The sequence below is a fragment of the Ascaphus truei genome, chromosome 1 (assembly GCF_040206685.1).
Source record: "Ascaphus truei isolate aAscTru1 chromosome 1, aAscTru1.hap1, whole genome shotgun sequence".
Lineage (NCBI taxonomy): Eukaryota > Metazoa > Chordata > Amphibia > Anura > Ascaphidae > Ascaphus > Ascaphus truei.
The window spans coordinates 393,411,919-393,429,154 of NC_134483.1; the positions used below are offsets into that span (position 1 = coordinate 393,411,919).

At 43.9% G+C, this 17,236-nt stretch overlaps 1 protein-coding gene across 4 annotated transcripts in view; it reads right to left on the minus strand.

Annotated features, from left to right (window-relative positions):
• The window catches only part of KLHL2 (kelch like family member 2), a 113,233-nt gene extending 97,963 nt beyond the window's left edge, over positions 1 to 15,270 (minus strand). The window contains exons 1-2 of one of the 4 annotated variants that reach the window (XM_075612038.1): positions 14,520 to 15,270; positions 537 to 659 (exon numbers count right to left, since the gene is read on the minus strand). In XM_075612038.1, coding sequence (XP_075468153.1) covers positions 537 to 659; positions 14,520 to 14,590 — 194 coding nt within the window. In that variant the 5' untranslated portion in view covers positions 14,591 to 15,270. The remainder of the gene's footprint in view (positions 1 to 536; positions 660 to 14,519) is intronic. The other 3 variants (XM_075612057.1, XM_075612029.1, XM_075612048.1) reach the window with 3 other exon arrangements.
• Positions 15,271 to 17,236: the final 1,966 nt, after the last annotated feature.

Sequence of the window (17,236 nt, forward strand, 5' to 3'; positions counted from 1 at the left end):
CGGTTCTCCATTTTCTGGGTGTCCACACAGTGATGGCCCAGGTCGCCTGTTGACGATTTGCCTATCGGACCCACCTAAATTTGCGGATTCAGCATTTATTTACTTATGTGTAAGCGTGCATCTGTCTATACTTTGAATATATTTATCGTTACTTCCCTCTATGCGCCGTTGTTTTTATTTCTTGGTGCTTTCATGGTTGGCGAAGAACTGTCCCAAAAAAGAAAAAGCTGCAACAGGTAATCTAAGAATTGTTATACCATTGCGCTGAAGATTACAAGTTGTATGCAATGCAAATTATGCCTGCCCTTTCGATGTACTAATTAAAGGGATATGTTCTTCCAGAGAACAACATTGTCCCTTTGTAACATATTTTGCCAAATGAGAAGCAGAAATTAGTTATTAGAAGATCAGAAAACCTTACTAAATAATTAATACTGTACTAGCTGAAAACACTACATATAGCTGTGTCACATCACATTTTCAAAGCTGCATGTACACAATGGGAAAATACACATGACTAGAAACAAAAGCAATACCTTCGCAAGTCATTCATAACTTTAAAAGCCTTCTTTGTGTGCCGCGGATTCACGGTGATGGGGCAGTACTTTTCAGTATTATCTTTTACATCCAGAGGTTTCTGATGGCACAGCTTTGTGCATCTGCGGATGAAGCACAAACACAGAACATTACATAGGCCCATTATGTTGGTGTGCTACATTAAAATAGTGCCTCTCAACCGCCTATGCATATGAACTATTAATGAGGCACCGCCTAAGTTTTTCGATCTTTAAGTTCATTGAAGTACCAATAAAACAGGTCAGAAATGGAAAGGAAATACCGAAATAGCATTCAATTACCATTATATTACAGTGCACGCCTGCGACTTGTATACAGTTTTTATTATTTAATAAGGGGTTGGTAATATCTTACCTAGTAGCGCTCTAGTCCCGGGCCCTTTAACTGGGGACCCATTGCCCACATCTGGGAGGGCTTTGGAGTGGCCCTTGCACTGTCTGACAACTTAGTTGTAGCTGCTCAGGCTACCAAGTGTCATTTATCACAAAGATATTTTTAAGATAAAATCACGTGAATATATATGCTACCGGCGTTAGAAATGCCTGCTAAATAATTGAAGTATAAAACTTTTGTAAGTCCTTTTGATTGTCAAAAATGACATTAATTGTGTGACTCCTCTATTATGAAATGTTTTTCTGATCTGTTGGCTTTGGAAAACGAGTTCAGAGGCGCTACTCTAGTCTGTACAATGACTCCTCGCATTGTTTGTGAAGGAATACATCTCACTACTGGAAACTGATGCTAAGAGGCTCGATTTGCACATGATTCTCTCTGGAGCTTCAGAAATATTCCATGATGAGAGCCGGAGTGGAACGCACCTATGTAACATTGGGGATTTTATTTATTTGTGTGCATTCCAACTTGGTGAAAGGCCCTGGTGTTTCCCTGCAGTATATCTGGCACAGCACAACACCCCTTCTGGTTGTTTAAAATTGCATTTTTTCCAGCAGTCCTATAATTCCAACTCCCATTCGGTCGATGCAGGAGTGGCTCATCTAGATGTCATTATTCAAGGTTAGAGGGCTCCAAGAAGGCAAAGCCTCATATAATCATAGTTCTCCAAGAATAAATGTTCAGGGTTTCATTCTTTAATTAAAATAAGATCGGGGTTGTTGTTTGGGCATGGGTGTTTGCCAGTGCGTAATGAGATTTAAATTATCAGTACACTGCAGGTTGCCCAAACTATACTATTTGTTGGAATATGTCAAAGAAATAACAACCATTCTAAAGCAGCGCTGCCTGTTTAGGAAGTCATATAAACACGCCATCACTAAAAGCAAACCTTAATAGGAATAAACACTTTTGTTGCTTCTTCGGCACACACAAGAGTACCCCTTTCCTCACCCCCCAAAAAAGAATTGAGGCACTCTATTCGTTAACCAAAGTCTCCAAAATGCAGGTCTCCTCTAGGACAGAGTTACAAAGTATGTCTACTCACAAGTTCGTAATGCAATTCTACATTTATTGTGACAGCCAAGAACAGAGGAGGAAGAAGAACAGAGGAGGAAGAAGAACAGAGGAGGAAGAAGAACAGAGGAGGAAGAACAGAGGAGGAAGAAGAACAGAGGAGGAAGAAGAACAGAGGAGGAAGAAGAACAGAGGAGGAAGAAGAACAGAGGAGGAACAACATTTCAAGCCCCATATGTAGCTTTAATCAAAGAAAGGCCCATATGGAGCCTGAAACGTTGTTCCTCCTCTGTTCTTGGCCGTCCCAATTAATAAAAAATTGCATTATGAACTTGTGAGTAGACATGTATTTGTTTGTCTATGTTGTGTTGGCTGCACAAACAGGATTCTCCTCACCTTCCAGCATCATGACCGTGTGATTGTGTAGGAAGGATCACCGCCTACCCGCTGGTGAAGCACACAGAAGAGGACGTCCCACTCTCCTTTTCAAATCACGCGCATAGGCCTCAGAGAGGCTTGAATGGAATCTCCCCTACAAAATGATCGAAAACGTGACGATGTCCATTGGACGCTACAAGGACCACCAGTGTGCCAGACCTTGTGACATTTAGTGTAGGTCACTAGGCCACCCTGCAGGTAATAGCTCAGAGAAATCAACTCTAAAAAGCCTAAGAAAATTATAATTATATATTGAATTTCTAAAAAAAAAAAAAATTGATAGTCTGACACTTGAGAAAATTGTGTAGCAGAGAATTGCAAACCTGTAATGGTGAGGAATTTCTTAAATAAAATGTTTGTGTTTTTAACAAAATAACAATGCATTTCTTAAAAGATAGAAACCACTGGAGAATTGCCCAGTGAATTATGGAGTCAAAGTGAAAAAGTGGAAGTAAAACCAAAAGGAAAAATGTGGAGTTACTGTACTTTTCATATTTCTTAATACATTTTGAAGCAGTAATTAAAAAGACTCCACTCTAGAAGTGGACAATGGACTATAAACACAGCCCAGTGATGGGACAGGGGACACTACAATGGTTTGGGTGAAATGGCAGGATCAAGTTTGTTTACAAAATTCTAAAATCTGATAATGTTCCTGGAAAGTACTGTACTGCCAGAGACCTTTCCATCAAAACATTTGTGGGAGTCAGGAGTGGGTGTGACTGACAGGCACTGGAGAAGGGTGTGTATAGAACAGCGGTTCCCAACATTTTGTAGTGTGCACTCCCTGCTGAAAAATATTTATTATAGGAACCCCTAATAAATGTTATTGTCTACTAAGACATTTGCTAACAAAACTGTCTGACTGATCCCAGGATGTGTAGTATCCTGGGATTGTGGGGATACACTCTTAATAAGGTCCCAAACTGCACCTCAGTGTGTGCAGACAGCGTGGGTGGTATAGGTGGTATTACTGTTGGAGCTTCCAAAGTCAAGCCCCACAATGCTGTGTTGCTGTGGATGCAAAGACTTGTGGGAAAGACTGTCAGCTCCTGCTGCTACTGACAGCTATACCAACCCCCACTAAAGTGCAGTTTGAATCCTTACCAAGTGCGCAGTTCCCACACAGACACAGAAACCTACTATTCTGCCTGGGATCTGCCATTACAGTACACATTTTTTTTGTGTGAGCCCCATGGAGATCCCTCACAAACCCCTAGGGCAGGCCCTTAAAACTCAGAATAGCTTGGGGGGCAATTCTTAAATCCGATTGCAAGACTTGGGCCGCACAAGGAAAAAATAAATATATAGTCCCTATAACCAACGTGTATACTTTTTACTTAAACTTTCCTTATTAAAATATGTATATGTCACTGGTATCTCTCTCCCCCCTCCCACATCCACTCCCAATATCTCTCCATTCTTTCTCTCTGTCCCCATCTCCTCTCTCTCTGCCTCTCTCCCCCATCCCCTGTGTCTCCCTCTCCCCCATTCCTTTTCTGTCTCTCTTTCCATCCATCGCCTGTCTCTCTCTCCGCCTCATCCCCTGTCTCTCCCCCATATCCCATCGGTCTGTCTCCGCCACATCCCCTCAGTCTCTCCCCCATTCCCTCAGTCTCTCCCCCATCCCCTTGGTCTCTCCCTCCCCTCCCGCCCCCTCACCATCCCCTTGGTCTCTCTACTCCAATCCAAATAACATACCCTACTCCTGAAGAAGCAGCCAAACAATGCACTGCCCACTCTCCCTCTCAGTCAAACAAATTCCCTCCAGGCCAAGCAACCTCTTTCCTATTCAAGCTCCTGGCTGGATTGCAAATTAGCTTGGGCAGTGTAACGGATCGGGGGACTCGCGGTTCCCAGCGTGTCCCCGTCACCCCAGGCCCCACCGAGGCTAGCTGTCCCGCTCCCCTACGTTCCCAATCTCTATCCTCCTCCCTGAGCCGTTCCTCCACGGCATGGTCCGCACGGCCAGGCACAAGCGCGGTCCCCTCACCGAGCGCACGCGTTCCGATCGCGGGTCCCCTATCGAGGCACACGCGCCCCTCGGCGTGCCTCCGTCATCCCTGCCCTTTCCCTACCTGGTTCCTCCGCTCCTCCTTCCCCTCTGTCCCCCGTGCCGAGCGCCTCCTCCGCTGGACTTCCCCCACACTCTGGTGCACGCGCGGCGCACTTGGACATTACCCTCCGACCTCTGGCACCCCAGACTCAGCAAGTATAACGTTAACCCTTACTCACCAGGCCCGGCAACGCTATTACCACACTCCGGGCACGCCCTCACTGCTGTGGGTGCGTGTTATACCCGTACCCACCTCAGGTCTGCGGGCATACAGGCAGCATGTTTGACAGCCCTGCCCTAGGGGTTCCCTAAACCCCTGTTGGGAATCACTGGTAAAGAAGATTCCCACTCATATCGCCTTCCTTATATATTAGCACAACTATTTCACACATTGTAGTGTTTGAAAATGTGTAACATTTTTCAATGTACCCAATGTACCCATGCTTCCTTAGGCTACGCTCATAGTGACGGCGACACGACAGTGATGTCAGGCTGCGGTCGCTGGACAAATCAAATTGAGATGACTTCCAGCGATCTCGACCAAGCCGTCGCTCCGCGCGACAATGCATTTGTTTTGACGCAACGGTGCGTCACTGTCGCCGGCACTATAAGCGCAGCCTTAGACCTACATTAGTCTATAATAATGTGTATAAGGCAGTAGCTCTTGCAAAGCATGGAATAAAGATTTTGTTTCACAATATCTATCTATAGATAGATAAAACATATCGTCAGCCCTCCTCATTCATAGACAAAACAGTATGGTGCTCGAGTTATTAAAATTGCAGCAGGAACCAAAACCCTTGACTTTAAGACAAAGAGATTTTCTGTATTCTGTAGATCAATGTAGATCAATGCTTTCTTCATGATGAAGGTCCCATGGGGGACTGAAATGTCATCTACTAAATACATTTTTAAATATTTTTGTCCTAAAGCCAAGTGTGCCGGTTCCTGTTTTAATATATATATATATATATATATATACATATATATACATATATATACATATATATATATATATATATATATATATATATATATATATATATATATATATATATATATATATATATATATATATATATATATATATATATATATATATACACACACACACACACACACACACACACACACACACACACACACACACACACACACACACACACACACAGTTACCAAAATAAGCTCTGTACTAAGCAATATCAGAAATTCAGCAGCATCGCATGTTAAGCAGCTACCCCACTTTTGTGAATGAGCCAAGTACCAACTCTCCCATGTCTTCCTCTGCAGGCCCCACACTGTGTGAAGCTTGGTGCAGAACTAGCTGCCACAAAATTGAAACTTTTTCAAAATTATTTATTCTGTGTAAATAAAATTGTGTGTGTGTGTGTGTGTAGATATAGATATAGAGATAGATAGAGAGATAGAGAGAGATATCAGTACCGTGTTAGCCGAGCTTCAATAATCAAAAAAAAAAAAAAAAATAGATGATACCGTTCTGTGGCTAACGAAATGCTTTTATTTGTGCGAGCTTTCGAGATACACTGATCTCTTCTTCCGGCGATGTTACAATGAATGAAGCAAGCAAAAGGTATACTTAAAAACAGTGTCTCTTGGAATGTTATCTGTGCTTGTCCTTCCCCCGGTTGGATGTGTTTTATGGCTAGAGGTGTCAAAAGGTTCCTGAAAGCAAGTGATGTAAGTGTGTGTGTGTCAATATAAGTGAATGGAGAGCCCACAGTATATACAGTGCTTTACCAAAGGTGTGTGTGGAGTGGGAGTGGATATAAATGGTGTGGGTAGGTGTGGAAATGTGAGAGATTGTAGCACAACTAAAAGTGTGTGTGGATACTATGTGGTCCCTATTGGTGTATGGGATGGAAAAACAAGGAGTATTAGTATGTGTAAGAGACAGCTGTGTGTGCATACATATAGCACAGTATGTACAGACATGGCCTTTAGCGCTCATGGGAAGAGAGTTCACTTGTGTCAGTAATGACTCATAAAATTTCGATCTCTTTTTAGGCCACCGCTAAGTGTCCCGAACAGTTGTATAAATTTGTATTCATGCAACCGTCTCCCTTTCGGTGTTTTAAGATTACCTTTGAGTATGGCAACCCTCAGATCGTTCATCTTATGGCCAGAGTCAGAGAAATGTTCGCCGACAGGACTGTCTCTTGTTCCGCGCGTGATGCTGTGGCGATGCAAGTTCATTCTCTTGTTTAGCCCCTGCCCTGTCTCACCTATGTAGTAGCAGCCCCCTGGGCATTTCATGCACATGATGAGGTACACGACATTGCTGGAGGAACAGGTGAATCTTCCTCTGATTTTGTATTCCCGATTCCTGTGTGGTATTTGTATGGTGTCCGCTGTGTAGAGCATTGCGCAGGTTTTGCATCTTGGGTCCTGGCATGGTTTCGTCCCGCATTCAGTTGTACTGCTCAATACTTTACTCCTCACCATAATATTCTTGAGATTATGGGGTTGTCTGTATGATAATAAGGGTGCTTCAGGGAAGACCTGTTGCGGTCTTGTATCTTCCTGGAGGATGGGTTGTAGTTTCCTGGCGATCTTGCGTAGGGCTCCTAGGTGTGGGTTATATGTGACCACCAAAGGTACCCTGTCGCTTGTCTTCTTCTGTTTGTATTCAAGGAGATCACTTATTGGTATTCTGGTGGCTTTGTGAATTTGCTGGTCGACAATTCTGTGGTTATATCCACGGTTTATAAAATCTGATATCAAGGCTTTAATCCACTGGTCTCTGTCTGCTGTGTCGGAGCATATCCGGTTGTATCGTATCCGGTTGTATCGTAGGAGCCACTCACAGAGACAGTGACTAAATGCATCGAATTTATTCTGACCCATAACTACTTCACATTTGGAAATGACACATACCTCCAGACAACCGGGACCGCTATGGGTACTTCGATTGCGCCACAGTATGCCAATCTGTTCTGTGCAAAACTGGAAAGTGACTTTCTTTCCACCTGTCACTTGAAACCCCTTACATACATTTGCTACATCAGTGACATCCTCCTGATTTGGACCTCTGGCGAACAGGACCTCCTACAGTTCTATGACAACTTCAATACGTTCCACCCGACCATCAACCTCAAACTCACCCATTCCCCGGATGAAGTACATTTCCTAGACACCACCATTACTATAAAGAACAACCAACTACAGACTTCTGTATACCGCAAACCTACAGACAGAGCCAGCTATTTGAGGGACAACAGCTTCCACCCGACACACACCAAACATGCAACCATCTAAAGTCAAGCCATACGATACAACCGGATATGCTCCGACACAGCAGACAGAGACCAGCGGATTAAAGCCTTGAGATCAGATTTTATAAACCGTGGATATAACCACAGAATTGTAGACCAGCAAATTCACAAAACCACCAGAATACCAAGAAGTGATCTCCTTGAATACAAACAGAAGGAGACAAGCGACAGGGTACCTTTGGTGGTCACATATAACCCACACCTAGGAGCCCTACGCAAGATCGCCACGAAACTACAACCCATCCTCCAGGAAGATACAAGACCGCAACAGGTCTTCCCTGAAGCACCCTTATTATCATACAGACAACCCCATAATCTCAAGAATATTATGGTGAGGAGTAAAGTATTCAGCAGTACAACTGAATGCGGGACGAAACCATGCTGGGACCCAAGATGCAAAACCTGCGCAATGCTCTACACAGCGGACACCATACAAATACCACACAGGAATCAGGAATACAAAAATCAGAGGAAGATTCACCTGTTCCTCCAGCAATGTCGTGTACCTCATCATGTGCGAGAAATGCCCAGGGGGCTGCTACTACATAGGTGAGACAGGGCAGGGGCTAAACAAGAGAATGAACCTGCATCGCCACAGCATCACGCGCGGAACAAGAGACAGTCCTGTTGGCGAACATTTCTCTGACTCTGGCCATAAGATGAACGATCTAAGGGTTGCCATACTCAAAGGTAATCTTAAAACACCGAAAGGGAGACGGTTGCATGAATACAAATTTATGCAACTGTTCGGGACACTTAGCGGTGGCCTAAACAGAGATCGAAATTTTATGAGTCATTACTGACACAAGTGAACTCTCTTCCCATGAGCGCTAAAGGCCATGTCTGTACATACTGTGCTATATGTATGCACACACAGCTGTCTCTTACACATACTAATACTCCTTGTTTTTCCATCCCTATACACCAATAGGGACCACATAGTATCCACACACACTTTTAGTTGTGCTACAATCTCTCACATTTCCACACCTACCCACACCATTTATATCCACTCCCACCTTTGGTAAAGCACTGTATATACTGTGGGCTCTCCATTCACTTATATTGACACAGATACACACACACACTTACATCACTTGCTTTCAGGAACCTTTTGACACCTCTAGCCATAAAACACATCCAACCGGGGGAAGGACAAGCACAGATAACATTCCAAGAGACACTGTTTTTAAGTATACCTTTTGCTTGCTTCATTCATTGTAACATCGCAGGAAGAAGAGATCAGTGTATCTCGAAAGCTCGCACAAATAAAAGCATTTCGTTAGCCACAGAACGGTATAAATAAAATCAGTTTCAAATGAAGCCGGGCAGCATGTTAAACTAACCATGCGGAGCACATACTGAAGCCAATGGTTCCCATGCAAAAATTGCTACGTGCAATTACTCTGTAATTATAACCCTGGTTTGTTGGTACTTAACTTAGAAACAATGTAGGAGACCAGCATTTAAAAAGCTTTGTGTAGCATGTGTGAGCAGTTCCTCTGATCACATTACTTATTGTTTGAGACAACACACTACAAAAAAATGAACATACAGTTACATAAACCTGAGCTCTGCTCATAGCTGATAGATAGAGATAGATAGATAGAATAAGCCCCTAAATCAATGCTGCTCAACTCCAGTCCTCAAGCCCACCCAAAGGGTCAGGTTTTCAGGATATCCCAGTCTTTGACTGAACCTCTGATTGAGCCACCTGTGCTGAAGCAGGGATATCTTCAAAACCTGACCTCTTGGTGGCCGTTGAGGACAGGAGTTGCCCATCCCTGTTCTAACAGTATAACAAAATCTTGATATATCTATGAAAAATAATTTCCTCCAACAAACACCCTACAGCCTGCACATAATGCCTTTTAACGTTCTTTGCTAAACACCTACAGTGTGTTGGAGATTAATATGGGTTGGAATGGCAGAATCTTGGAGAAAGTTATTTCAATCTTTAACCTTTGCAGTGTCATATGACATGCCTGGTACAGCAGGGGCCTTGGGGCACCAGAGGCCCTGATTATATACCAAGTATGTAGGAAGCACTTGCTCAGCCTGATCAAAACAGAAGTGGATCCTGATCGATCCTGGAGCAATCACATGACCCGCACCCACTGGCTCTCTAAAGGCTTCTTTCAAATATTTTGCAAGGGAAATATACTACTGTATATAATGCCACATGCTCATTTACAGAGACAGAAATGGAAGGATCTTTTCATTCATATTTTCCCAAACATGAAATGCTGTTTTCATTTTACATCACCTATTAAGGACATATCCTTTCTAAACACCTACATATCTAGGACCATAGCAACAGATATTTCTCATCAAATTATAGCGTTTATTCTGTAACGAATGAAAAAAGCTGGAGGCGTTGGCACTGTAAAGATTCTTATACAGAGAGGCACCTTTCCCCCCCCTGATAGGCACCGGTTCTGTGCAGATAGAATCTGATCGGGGTGCTCACAATTTAACACTTAGGGCACGGGTTCTCAACTCCAGTGCTCAACCCCCCCCAACAGGTCAGGTTTTCAGGATATCCCAGCTTCAGCGCACAGGTGGCTCAATGAGCCTCTGATTGAGCCACCTGTGCTGAAGCAGGTACTGATTGAGCCACCTGTGCTGAAGCAGGTACTGATTGAGCCACCTGTGCTGAAGCAGGTACTGATTGAGCCACGTATTCTTAAGTAGTGATATCCTCAAAACCTGACCTGTTGGGGGTCTTGAGTACTGTAGTTGAGCGCCCCTGATTTAGGGGCTTATTCTACCTAGTCCAGAAGCAGCCGATCGCACTCCCATTCAAGTCAACTGGGAGTTTTTGGTTGCTTCGGACTACACGCTTATTAGCTAAAGGGCTATTTCCAAGTATTACTTTGCTAATTCAGCGCCATTTGTACAGAGTAAAAAAATGAAATCCTACATGTACGAAGTGTCTATATTCTTTACCATTTCACTTGTTTGTGTTTTACTGCTCTTTTAAAAAGGTCACAACACAAAACTGCACTGGGTTTGTTTACACACTACTGACAGGTGGCTTGCTCAGTCAGCCACAGTTGCTTCGCACACTCAATTTCCAATGGCTTAAAGCACCAACCCACTCCCAGAAACCTACAGTACTGTAATTTAACGCAGGGGTGCGCTGCAGTTATAGAGGTCCCGCGCTCTCCACCAGCCATTTAAATTAAATGCAGGGAGCCTGCGCGAAGCCTCTATAAATACACTTAGCTTCCCTTCCAGAGACACGTCGTCATGGTAACCCGGCATCAAAAGCCGCCGCGGGGTCACGTTACCATGGTAATGTGACGTCACATGACCCCGCACGTCATTTTGACGCCGAGCGGGGGGGGGGGGGGGGGGGAAGGGGGTTGCGCGAGGTGCCGAGGAGAGCAGGCAGGGGTGCTCACGGGAGAATGTTTGCGCACCCCTGGTTTAACATATACAATGTAAGTATTTCGCCCCCCTTAACATGTCTTGCTCTTAAAAAAAAAAAAAAAATTATTAAAAATCATCTTCCTAATTTACAGCATCTAATGTTACCATGGTAACCTGTAGACCACCCTGGGGGAGAACTCCATTTTAACCTCCCAGACATGTAATATTTAAAAACGTATAACTTCTGAACAATGCATCGGATTTAAAAAATAATAACAGCTGGAAAGGGCAAGAAGGAGATCTCTTTTTAAAAAAAATTACAAAATAAAATGCAAAAAAAAAAAAGCCGGTCGGCATTGACTGCTGCTTTAAGCTAGGCGCTACAAGTCAGTAATCACTTTATTTCTGAGACTACCAACAAATAACAACATGTACTATCCAGATTTCTGACACACCAGCCTGTAACTGACACAACAACCAGACTATAAAAAATAAAAAAAAACTGTCTGGTTAACCCCTTGCCTGCTAGAAGGGCCTGAAATACATCAAATAACATGTCACAGATGTGTTACTAGCCTGTCTGGCAGGGAAGGTGTTACAGAGGACAGAAATATAACAATGATGCTTCACAAAGGCAAGTTGTGAGTTACTGTACAACTCAGATCTGCTGTTGTTCATACCTTAAGAAGTCAATTGAATGCACACCCTCAACATAATACTGTACCATGCAGGTGCATTCGTTATTTGACAGTAACCCAATATACAAATACACTTAATTAGGGACAAAATATGTCACATCAAAAACGTATGCACTAGAACGAAGTTAGCGGCGCAGTCCCTCCTGAGGCTGCGGTCCCAGTCAGCACTGTGGCATGCACGCCCAGCGGGGGGGGAGGGGAAGGGGCGCGTGCACAGCGCTAACCGCGATCTGCGTCCTCCAGGGAGAGATTGTGATGGGAGGGGCGTAGTGGGAGTTTTGCGGGGGCATGGCCATGACCTCGCACGACTGGTTCACCCTCATTGGGTGAACCGTGGGCGGGGGCGTGGCCACGCCTCTATCACCAGATCTAAACTCAATTTCATTGAGTTGCAAAAACCTGGCAATACGGCGCGGCTGCACCTTCAGCGGGAAGGTGCGTACTGGGCCCAGCCCCATTGAGGGGCGGTGCGTAAATGCAAAGCGCACGCCGAGGTGTTCGCTGTAGCAGTTACTGGGACCTCATCCTAAGGCCAAAATGAACCCATGTTCAAAGCTTTACATCTGGGTAGTGTATGCCTTTTTACCAAAATCAGGCCCTTTTAAGTATTTAAAATCATTTTAAGTTGGTTTGTAAACGTGACAAGCTGACACTTTCCTCTAACTTGTGCGTAAGGCCACTGTACATGTAACAAGGAAATGCACAGGTAATGCCCACCTGTTTCCTAACCCATATCTTCATTGGCACTATGGCAAAGGCAGAGAAGATAAAGGAAACACGATTGACGAGGGCTACTCAATCCAGAGACCCACCTGATAAAGAAAATCTCATTCCCGAAGACATAAAAAGCAGTATGTATGTATGTCTTTATTTATATAGCGCCATTAATGTATATATAGCGCTTCACAGCAGTAATATACGTGACAATTATATAAATAACAAATAATATAAATAACCCATTGTTACATTTGTGTTATAAAGACAATGAATAATTGTGTTCCTTAGAAAATGATTTTTTTTGTCAACTTGGTAGAATTAAAACAGTAAAACAGATTTTTTTCACACGAGACCCCATGTTTACTGCAAATCATTTATTTTTAAAAAACAAAATGTTTTACGTGATTCGAGTAAAATATCACATTACAGGCCACTGATTATTTCTTTGGCATGTCTGCTAAAAATGGTTTTCCTGTAGGTTTTATAAAATACAGTCACAACTGTGTGTCAATGCGGACTGCATAAATATCCTGGGATGATGTGCTAAGAAATACTTTTCATTTGGCAAAAAACTGATTCATGGCCTTCTTCCCAAACAAACAGGAAAGCCTGCTGTCTGGTGTACACCCAGCAGCAAGAACATGCTGTGTTTAGAGATTTGATAACATGAGCTGTTACCATCAACAACCTTAGCAGTTTTCATAAATACATCTTTCAAGCAAAAGTCAGCGTGGCAAAGAGGAAATGGTTTATATCTGTAGTGCAGTCTTGTTCTTCCAACAAGACAATACAGTATAGAACTCTGTAAAAGTGCATTCTGTGTCACTAATATTTAGTGACGTGGTATCAACATTTCCTTTCTGCTTGTTCTCAAAGTGTGTTATTTGCAATATGTGACTTATCCCTAAGAGTGGCATATGCAACAATTACACTCAATTTAGTGTATGTGGTCATATCCACTTCCAAACTTAATCCAAGCTCAGCATGGTTACACACTCAGACAGAAGGAACTTCTGGTGTTTCATCAGGCACATTGCAAACATACACACACAAACTAGTTAAGTAATGGTGGGTAAAAAAAAAGTGACAAAAAAAACCCTGCAAGCAAATGGAAATATTACTGTGTGCTCATTTGCATGTCTTGGACAGGTCTGCAACCCTGTCTTCCATTATCCCCCAGCATACATTGCTTCCACTGCAGCAGGGGATTCTGGGAAATGACACACAAATGAGCACAGTGTTTGCTTCAAATCCATTTGTACATAGTCCCCTATAAAAGCTTATGCTTGCTGCATTGCACAGCTTTTCAGCACAGCCTTGGTTAAGATGCATAGCCAGTAAACCTACTCCCAGACACCCATTTCGACCCTTTGGGTCTCATCAGTGTGAGGCTGGTTATACTGGCTTTGCAATTTGAAGCTTGGGTAGGTATCCACCACACATTAGTTAAGTTATGGTGGGTAAAAAAAGTGACAAAAAAACCTCCACCGTAAAGCATATAGCAAATGGAAATATTAATATTAATATATCATACATACAAACACAATGTATAAATGCATACATACCTAGGATTGGTCGCTACCCTATACGTTTAATGGCATTAGAGCCCATAGCGGGTGGCAAGTTGTCATGTTCATAAGAGCTCATTTAAATTTAATGAAGTGATTCCCAGGGAAGTGACTAAAGTTCAGTCCTTATAGCCTCACGTTTAATATTAACAAATAGTAATCCGTCTCCTCTGTCTTTATTGCCCCTGTAGAAATGCTACCAGATAATTGTCTGTCTCTCTCTCTCTCTCCACACACACACACACACACACACACACACACACACACACACACACAGTATATGTGTATACATAAATATATATACACACACACGGTGCAGAGGAGATAGCTGCTCCTGCAGAGTGGAGGAGCAGCAGCCCGGCGGCGCCGGTGGCACAGATGAGCCCCTTACACTGCTGCTGTGACAGGCTGCGATGTCTCCATTCTGCCGGCTGGAGATGCGCTGCGGGCGGCTAGCACCATTCCCCGGGCGGGCGGAGCGGAGCCCAGGCAGCGGCAGAGCACAGCTCCCCCCGCTCATTCCATCCCCAGCAGCAGCAGCAGCAGATCCTCTCACTGCAACTGCAGCAGCAGCACCGCTACCAGATCCTCTCACTGCAACTGCAGCAGCACCGCTACCAGATCCTCTCACTGCAACTGCAGCACCGCTACCAGATCCTCTCACTGCAACTGCAGCACCGCTACCAGATCCTCTCACTGCAACTGCAGCACCGCTACCAGATCCTCTCACTGCAACTGCAGCACAGCTACCAGATCCTCTCACTGCAACTGCAGCACCGCTACCAGATCCTCTCACTGCAACTGCAGCACAGCTACCAGATCCTCTCACTGCAAATCCGGAAACCACAACCGCCTCTCCGGCTCTTCCCAAGCTCCAGCTCGCTTGGTTGGTTCGGGTCCCCTTTGCCCTTTATCCTCCGTGTCTTCTTGTCCCTGAGGTCAACCAGCAGGCAGTAGGGCACGGGGGGGGTGCGCAGCAGGGGGGTTCCTTTCAGTATCGGGCAGCTTGTACAACACGAGCCCTCCTCCTTCTCCCTCTCCTCCCTGTGCTGGTTACTACAGTGTAGTACAGTCTCTAGCAACATCCTGAGCTCGCATTTCACGAGCCAATTAGGAGGACGTTATTAAAAAGATGTGGTAGCTCCCTCTGCTTGTGGAAGACTGCAGATGTCCCTTTGTGAGACTTGCTCAGAGGAAGCAGCAGCGCCGGTTCTCTCTCTGTACCCCTCCCTGGAAAGGAACTGTACAATAGTGCTTTTATTAACATTAAATACGTGTTAAGTGTGTGCTTTAATCCAGTAGAGAACCATTCTATTGAACAATGGAAGACACGTTTAATAAACAAAGCTTACACTTGGTGCACTGAGACATTATTTGTTCCAATTTAACTTTATTGGTTGTACATGAAACCTTTCAAATTGTGTAGCACAAGTAACTCTCTCCTGCAGTCTGTGCCTTTTCTTTCACTGACAATATATTACTACTGGAAGATGATTTTTAGACTAAAGTCCAGAATGTATCCATTGTAATAGTAAATAAAAATACCACTTGTTTGGTGCACTTGCATGTCTCAGACAGGTCTGCAACTCTGTCTTTCCCCAATATCGCTTAGCACAGGGGTGCGCAAAGTTGGGGGCGCAAGATAATTCTGGGGGGCGCAGACTTCTACCTTATCTTCGGCTACGCGTCGCCATGGCAACGCGGCATCAAATAACGCTGCGGGGTCATGTGATGTGCACGTCGCCATAGCAACGTGCGGCAAATGATGCTGCAGGGGTCACATGACGTCACATGACCCCGCGCGTCATTTGACGCTTGATATTAGGTAAAGGGGGGGCACGAGCATAGGAGCTGACAGGCAGGGGGGGAGTGCAGCACAGAAAGTTTGCGCTCCCCTGGCTTAGCATACAGTCATGTGAAATAGAAAGTACACCCTCTTTGAATTCTATGGTTTTACATATCAGGACATAACAATCATCTGTTCCTTAGCAGGTCTTAAAATTAGGTAAATACAACCTCAGATGAACAACAACACATGACATATTACACCGTGTCATGATTTATTTAACAAAAATAAAGGGCCCTATGCAGAGAGCAGCGCTTTTAAAAATTGGCGAGGGTAATAAAAAGTAGCTTTAATGGAGAGGTTAAAATGGAGAGATGCGCGCTGCTGAAATGTGTGTGAAATAAATCGCGCATTTTTTTTTTTTTTTCCTATGGCCGGCGAGCTCCAGCTTCTTGCCAACTTTTGTTGGCGGAGCTAAATGTTGAAAATCGCGCCATTTTATTGGCGCGAACAGCCGCTAGATGGCGATTGCGCCTTTCTGAATTTGGAGATTTTTACAGCTGGCGAGATGTAGGTTCTCGCCAGCCGCGCGGCGAGATTTTCAAATATAAAAAAAAAATGGAGCGTTTTCCGTTACCCGGCATTTTCTCCTGTTTTCTACGCAAATTTCACCAAAAAATGGCGACATTTACAATAGCGCAGCTCTCTGCATAGGCCCAAAGCCAAAATGGAGAAGCCATGTGTGAAAATCTAAATACACCCTTACTGCTTCCATAGGAATTAAGATGCTAAGTAGCAGACAGGTGCTGCTAATCAAATGCCATTGATTAATTGATCATCAGCAAGTGTGACCACCTCTATAAAAGCCAAAGTTCCAGCTGTTTGCTGGTCTGGAGCATTCGGGTGTGTGTTAACACAATGCCAGGGAGGAAATACATCTGCAATGATCTTAGAGAAGCAATTGTTGCTGCCCATCAATCTGGGAAGGGTTATAAGGCCATTTCCAAACAATTTAAAGTCCATAATTCTACAGTGAGAAAGATTATTCAAAAGTGGAAAACATTCGAGACAGTTGCCAATCTTCCCAGGAGTGGACGTCCCAGCAAATTCACCCCAAGGTCAGACCGTGCAATGCTCAAAGAAATTGCAAAAAACCCAAGAGTTACATCTCAGACTCTACAGTCCTCAGTTAGCATGTTAAATGTTAAAGTTCATGATAGTACAATTAGAAAAGGTTGAACAAGTATCGTTTGTTTGGAAGGGTTCAAGTATATGAAATAAATCCTGTACACCTAAAAAAAAGTATAATAAAAGTTGATACA